Genomic DNA, 7,332 nt, shown 5'->3' with positions numbered 1-7,332 from the left:
GATCTTCTCTCTAGAGAATATACATACACGATTTTGCATTCAATTTCAAGGGGTTATGGCCCCCTGAAATTCATAGTGACCCCATCCATGAGTCCCAGGTTATAAATCTCACCTGAAACTCACTCATCAGAAGCATTACAAAGGAGAAATGCCAGAGGAGAGTGGGGAATCTGGAGAAAGGAGGAGGTGGGAGAGAAACCTGTGCTGTATCCCTCTGAAATGCTGATGCAGGTCACTAAAGAAAGCTGAAAAATTGCTTTATCTGGGGAGATTTTTATCTATCTGGACTTGGAAGGAATAGCTAGAGAAATTCCAGGAGCCCTGGGCTAAAGGACTGATGACCATTTAGGATGGTAGGCATAGGAAGAGGAACTGAATTGGCATCAAGGGTTAAAAGCCTCAACCAGACATTTCTACAGGTGCTAAAGAGCTAAGCTGCCTTGAGATTCATGTCACTCTCTGCTGAATCTGAGCTACAGGGAACAGGAGAGAGGCACAAGAATGGAGCTGTGTCAGGGAATATCTGGGGACATCAGCTTCTTCCTCTCAAGAAGCAAGTCCAGAAGACCATCTTCTCTGTGCCATTATTGAATTATCACCCACTAGACTCTGAGAAGGGTCACTAACCAAAACCTGATCTGCAATTACTTGTTCCAACTGAGAAGATGAAAAGTGAGTAAAACTAACATTTCTTCCTGTTCAGGACTCTTAGACTCTTGATTGGGGAAGTAAGGGATTTCCTTCTCTGAAGAAGAAATAATAGAGCAATTAGCGGAGTGGTTCCCATCTAGGGTTCTTTAAGTCAGAAGATCTGGATTAAGTCCTGGTTCTGCCAAGTACTAGCTGTATGACCTTGACCAAGTCTTGGAGACTGTTTTTGGAACTGTTAAGTGAAAATAATAATAGTGCCTGCTTCATAAGGTTGTTGGGAGATAAAATTGGGCACAGTGTCTGGCACACAGTAAGTGCTCAATAAATGATAGCTATCATTGTTGTTATTGGTGCAGAATGCTGGAACTGTAACAGGAAACTATCTTCCAGCCCTCAGGGACACTTCCCCACTAATATACTTTAGCTGCCCTCTCTAGGGCCCTGGCACATATTCCCCAACCACTGCACAACTCAAAGCTTCCTCTGGTCATCCTATGTGTACAGAGCTGGCTTTAAGTCCTTTTTGACCCATAACTACATGACATTTATGAAGAAAGTCCATGTCAGCTTGGGAATCTCATCATCCCCTTGACTATCTTGAATGATAAGAGTTTTAGGTAGGGAAGGATTATACTAAACAGGAGCTTCTAGAACCTTCCCTAAGTAATTGTATTTTCCCAGAGGAGCCAGTCACCACCATCACCCCCTATCCCAAGAGAACTATAAGAAAAAACTAACATTTGCACAAGACTTCCCAAGGATCTTAGATATTTTTCTCCTCAACAATTTTTGTCCCCATTTTACACAGGCAGAAACTAAGCCTCAAGCAAGGAAGCAAGTCTCAAACACTCATTTACTGTTGGAACTGAGATTCAATGCCAGTGCTCTTTCCATCTCTCTGCAACAACCAGCAGCAAGAACACACACAAATACATAACACACATACATACATATGCAGATATGCAGGTGCAAGTGCACACACACACACAGAACCCCAGCTCATTCTTCTCCCAGATTTTGTTTGGAGCAGCCTGGAAAATCTCCAGTGCCCAAGGGAGCAGACTAGAGCTGATGTCAATCTAAGCTCCCGGGGGAGCATTCTCCACAAGAGGCCTGAGGCAGTTTTTGTGGTTTCCTTTGTGATATGTCACTCTACTGCCAGAGATTCCGGGCAATCCCTCCTGAACAATACCCCTTCCCTAACCCTCCCATGGAACAAGTGTCATGCCTACCATTCCAGGACTCAGATTTGGAAATCATCTCCCAGGAGCCAGGTGCTTCACTGAAAATAAGTCTCCTGCACATCTGGATTTCTAGCTACTAAAAACCCTTGTTAGTTTGGGAGTCTCAACACGTACCCTCTCCAGCTTGAGGTGAAGGTCCAGGTCGGAAATGACAGCAGGTAGAGTTGGCAATGCATGTCCCAATCAGGGCAGGGACAGTCAACTCCTTGGAACCAGAGGCAAGAAGAGAGGAGGAAAGGCATGGTCCCTGTAGTTGCCGCTAAGCCTGTGTCCATGCAGTGGGTCCAGAAGCCCCACCCTGACATCGCCCTAGTACCAGTCAGCAAGGAGGGGAGATGACGCCTCTTTATTAAGGTTAACACCAAGGAAAGCACTGAGAAGGGATACACGGAGGAGGAGAAAGGGCACATAAAGTCACCACTTGAGGAAGGAGCCTCAGGGCAGCCACATGCTCCATGCCCTGGTTGTGGGGGTGAAAGAGGAGAGGAGAGGGGAAAGCGCCGTGAGAGCCTGGGCCTCACAGAAGGGTCTGAAGCTCCCTGAACCTAACACCAGAGCCACAAGCCCTGCCCCTCAGGGCTCACACACTACTACACAGGTCAGCACACATAACGCACACAAGACATTATGGAGGCAGCACCAAGAGGCAGCGGGCAGGGAAGTGTTGACAGGAAAAGAAAACTGAAGTTAAGCAGGTATAGCCAGGAGAGAGACAGTTTTTGGCTGCGGCCCCCAAGAGTCCCTCAGTGTCCCCTAAGTCTGGGCTGTTGCTGAGCATCCCCAAGTCTCTGCCTGTGAACTGGGCTCTTTGTTCTCTAAGCCTCAGTGAGTGGATAAAACAATCCCAGATGAAGTCAGTGACAAGGCAGGATCCACTCTGCATGCAAAATCCTAGAGGCTGAGCTATTATGTCTTCATGCACATTGATAGCCAGCTCCTCCCAGCCCAGAGGCCCTTGGAACCCCATTCACCCAGACTCCTAGGGCTGCAGTTCCCTCCTCAAGCTTCTTTTACCAATCAGCAGCCGCAGAGATCTGTGAGGGGGAGAGGCTTCTGCAGAACGCTGAATAACTTGGATTTCATCAGAAGGGTAAATTTTCTGTTAGCCAGAACAGAATACCCCCAACTCCTTAATTTCTAGGTAAATTGTTAGAGATTATTTGCCAGAGTCCTAGATAAGTCCTTTTTCAGAATAGAAAAAGCAGAATTTTATTTACACAATTCAGGGGTTCTCCTGTTGGCTGGAGAGGGGGAAAGGGCAGGGTAGGGGATTGGATGGGGGTCCAGAGATGGGCGCTTCCTCTCCCACAACCTCACCTTTCCGCAGTTTGCTAGTCTCGCTTGGTCAGGCAGAAAGAACTCTTGATGCTCCCAAAGTCCTTCACCCTATAAATGCTTCCTCGAGGGAGTCTCTTCCGCCTGACCCGCAAGAATAGCGGTCGGAGTGAAGCATGCTGCACCGCGCGGTTCAGTCCTCTCGCGTCATGCGCTCGGAAACCCAAAGCCAGCCCGGGAAAGTAGTGCCCCCTCAGAGTCCCCTCACAGAGAGGCCTCTCCCTCCAGCTGCAGCAGGGTAATGTCGGGCAGATCGAGGGGCTCCACAAGTGGCCTGTCGCCCACAAGGAGGCCAGCACAGGGGCTCTCGGGGCGCTCACAGTGACTAGTGGGTGTGGCGGAGCTGGGAATCTCCTTCTCTTCTGAATCGTCGTCCTCCTCGTCCTCAGGATCGCGACCCAGCAAACCGCTGTCCCCGATCCCAAGCGAAGGGGTCTCCGGCTCTTGGGGGGCGCCCGGGAAGCTCCCCTTGCCGCCGACCACGCCCAGGCCACCCTGGCGGGGCGCGGTGGTCATAATCCGGCACATGGAGACGATGGCCCGCTGGTTGGCGCACACGTCGTCCGAGAGCACCTGGATGTGCGAGGCCTGCTCGTCCAGGGCCCCACGCATGGCCCTCACGTCCTCAAACAGGGCCTGCAGCTGGGCCTTGAGGTGCTCCATCAGCTCCTTCATGCCGCCGTTGTACTCCCCGGAGATCACGTCCCCCACGGCCGGCACCGTGGACACCTCCAGAGGTGCCGGCATGTCGCCGCCGTCCTTCGTCATGATCTCCAGCAGACCGTCCTCCATTGAATGGCAGAAGCGGGCGGTGGCGGCTCCGGGTCCGGTCCAGCCCGGCCTCGAGGTGGGGGGAAGGTACGGGGAGGGGGAGAGGTGCCCGGAGGGGCTGGGAGGAGCGGAGGTAAGAGGAGGCTCCCGAGAGGGGCGGGGAGCCGACGTCAGGAGGTGAGTCTCGGGCGGAGGGTGCGGGCAGGATCGGGAGGCCGGGAAGAGCCTGCGGGACGAGGATCGCGCTACAGTCGCAGGGCCGGCGTCTCTCCGGCTCGCCACGGGGCGAAAGCGCCCTGCCCTACCTAGCCTCCTGAATTGCACCCGTGTCAGCTCCGCCCTCTGGGCGCCAAGAGCGGCAAGTGCCTGCGGGTTCCCTGGGTCACAGAAGCGCTCGCACAGGCGCTCAGGTCGAGGCAGAGGCCAGTAGCGGGTCGAGCTCGGGACTCCCCTCGGCCATTAACGGGCAGCGCTAGCGAGTGTGGTTGGAAGTGACAAGGGCGGGTCTCCCAGCCGAGCCGCGGATGCTCCTCTGTTTCCAAGGCGACGCACGGCCCTTAAAAGACGTGTGTCTCCATGGCAACCAGGAAGTGGAGAAGAAAAGGGAGGATGGTTGGGAAGCTGCAGTGGGGCTCTGGAGTCTGAGCTAGCGGGCGAAGCGGGAGGGGAGGGGACGCTGCAGTGGCCTCAGCTGAAAGAGCGTGTGGCTGCAATGTTTAATAGGGAAGCATGAGAGAGCAGTTTGCTGCATAAATCCCCAGGTCGGGGAGACATCGTCCCTCCCCTAGCCTGGGTGGTAGACACTGAGCGCGACTGCCTTGGAAGGATTTTCACCCGCCCGAAATCCTTTCTCTGAGGATGACGTTAGAGCCGGTCCTGCTTCTCTGTCCTCCAGCAGGGAAGCAGAGCGGGTAGCGAGGCCGACCCTATTACCCAGACTAGAGCTGGGGCGCGGTGGCGCCCTGGAGCCGGCCCCGCCCGGCCTTAGAGGTGCAGAGGCGCGGGAGGGCACTACGGAGGTTTCCGCCACTCCCTTCTGCTTCTGCAGTAAATCAGCCCTCGTTGTAGGTAAGGTAGTACAGGAGCCGAGAAAAGATGGGATTCCCTCCCATATGAGACCCAGCACGGTGAGGCAAAGCGCTTCAGTTTTGAGAAAGAAAGCTCCGTAAGAACAGAGATTTTTGTCTCCTCCGTGTCCTCCAGCACGGAATCCCCAGCACCTAAAATAGAACCTGGCGCGTAGTAAGTAAATGCTCAGTACGTTTGTTGAATGAATAATTTAACAAGAACCACTGGGTCCCATTCCCTCATCCATTACTCTCCAGCTCACAGGTAGTGGATTTTAGGAGACCTGAATTCAGTTTTGTTTCTTCCATTTATTAGTTCAGAGACCCTGAATAAATCATTTTCCTGATCTGTTAGGGGATTGGACTGGGTAATATTGGGTAATATTATTTCTAACTCTGAATAACACTGCATCAGCTCACAGTTGAAAGGGCGAACTGTCGACAATGTGTGGAAGGGATGGGGAGGAGGGATTATGTAAGGGTAATTCCCCCTCAGCAGGCCCACCACCCAGGTACAGACATACACTGAGTGTCTCAACCTTTGTGACAATGCCTTTCCCTTTTTGAGGAGCGGAGTCAGGAGGACTCCTGGGAAAGGGAAAGGAGGAGGAGGAAGAAAAATTGAATTTAATACATTTACAGATGACTTCAGATTGCAAAGCAAACAATACCTGGGCAGCAGCATATTAACTAATAATGACCTTAGTAAATTGGAGAAGCCAAGTGTTCAGAAACCAAAATGAAGTTCACAAGAAGAAGTAAATCTGGGGAAGAGAAAAGCTGTATCATTTCAAGATGGGGAAGAGCTAGGTATGGGTGAGTGTTTCGTATACTAGTGGTTCAGCGATAGCAAATGTGTTACCTTGAGGTTTCCCTGCTTGCATACTCTAGTGGTGAGGAGTGGGGCTGGCCCAGAGAAACTTTTCTGGCACTAAAAAACTCTTTGGCTTATTCCTTGTCTTACTGCTATTAAAATAGAAACAAGTGGGGAAATATCCTAAACAGCAAAATGTTTAATCAAAGGCAGTGTTGATACAATAAAGTATTATGCAGCCATTAGAAATTTGATTTCCCAAAACAAATATATGGAGAAATTTTAAAAACCTATTGTATTTTCTATGATTCAATCCTATTTGCTTGCTCATTCCATCCTTCCTCCGTTCCACAGACTTGTGACTCTCACCTCAGTTATCACTCCCACCTCCACCATGTGTCCCACAGGTTATTCCTAAAGCTCAGGAGAAGACAGAAATGCTTTTCCTTGGTTTCCCTAAGCACAGCCAAAGTGCGCTGGTATTCACGAAAAGACTTTACCAAAAAGGAGCTGTAGGAAAACTAGAAACAGACAAGACACACCAAAAACAGCGGAGCTTACACAGTATAAGTTTATAGCAAGCATATTCTCAGGGCTTATGGATTCAACCCTGCTGTTCGTCTTTCCCTGGAGACTTTTGCTATAGTCAGAAAAGACTGGCATGATTTTCAGATTTTTTGCCTAGGTCTGTTACTTCACATCTCTTGACCAGCACTTCACATGGATGATTTCACCTTGCCAGCTCCCTCACTCTTCAGATAGGCCCCTGCCTTCTACCTACAAGAACTGACCCTGTTCCCAACACAGGGCCTCCCATCTTAGCCTTAACCTTACATTAAACATAGCCCCCATACAGTAGGAGCTGGGTTATGCCATCATACAAGGCCCTTTGCCACTGTTGTTGCGGATACCATGTATGTCAAGGCTTTCAGCATAAGATTACATCATGCTCCCCAGAGACGCTGGCATGAGGTCTGCTGAGAGTACAGGGGTCTGAGCCTAGAGGGAGGGGAAATTATTGGAGAAGCATGAAAGAATATGGGAAACAGTGCAGAGATCAAGGGGTGTGGCTGATCCAGTCAAGTTCCAAGTCAGACATTGGAGAGCCAAGGGTAGGTGGGATCTGGGGTGTGGACTAGCACCAAGACTTGAAAATACAAGGAGACAATTGGCGCCTCAGATTCAGAACCAGATAATTTTAGGAATTCTCTGTGAAATTGAGACAAGGGGAAATAGGAGAGGTCTAGTCTCAGAAAAATAAGGGGGACAGATGCAGAGAGTGGAGCAGAGCCTCAGTCAGCTGTTTGGGTTACAGTGCTGGGCCCTCTTGGAAGCCAGGGCCCTGGGGTTTGTTAATTGGGTCCATCCCCAAGCTGAATGGGTAGGTACTCTGGCCATATCACTAGAGTGTTCAGACACAGCAAGAAAAAATAAGCCCTATGCACTCCTC

At 50.7% G+C, this 7,332-nt stretch overlaps 1 protein-coding gene across 1 annotated transcript; it reads right to left on the bottom strand.

Annotated features, from left to right (window-relative positions):
- Positions 1-2,222: 2,222 nt before the first annotated feature.
- Positions 2,223-4,439, bottom strand: CCDC184 (coiled-coil domain containing 184). Its single transcript, XM_036866450.1, has one exon. The coding sequence runs from the start codon at positions 4,020-4,022 to the stop codon at positions 3,435-3,437; it is 588 nt and encodes a 195-aa protein (XP_036722345.1). The 5' UTR covers positions 4,023-4,439; the 3' UTR covers positions 2,223-3,434.
- Between the last annotated feature and the right edge of the window lie 2,893 nt (positions 4,440-7,332).

The sequence above is a fragment of the Balaenoptera musculus genome, chromosome 10, assembly GCF_009873245.2.
Source record: "Balaenoptera musculus isolate JJ_BM4_2016_0621 chromosome 10, mBalMus1.pri.v3, whole genome shotgun sequence".
Taxonomy (NCBI): domain Eukaryota; kingdom Metazoa; phylum Chordata; class Mammalia; order Artiodactyla; family Balaenopteridae; genus Balaenoptera; species Balaenoptera musculus.
This window is presented reverse-complemented; position numbering and strand designations above follow the sequence as displayed.

Bases quoted from the DNA above. Each gene is read 5' to 3' on its own strand.
- CCDC184 (XM_036866450.1), bottom strand. From the start codon at position 4,022: ATGGAGGACGGTCTGCTGGAGATCATGACGAAGGACGGCGGCGACATG.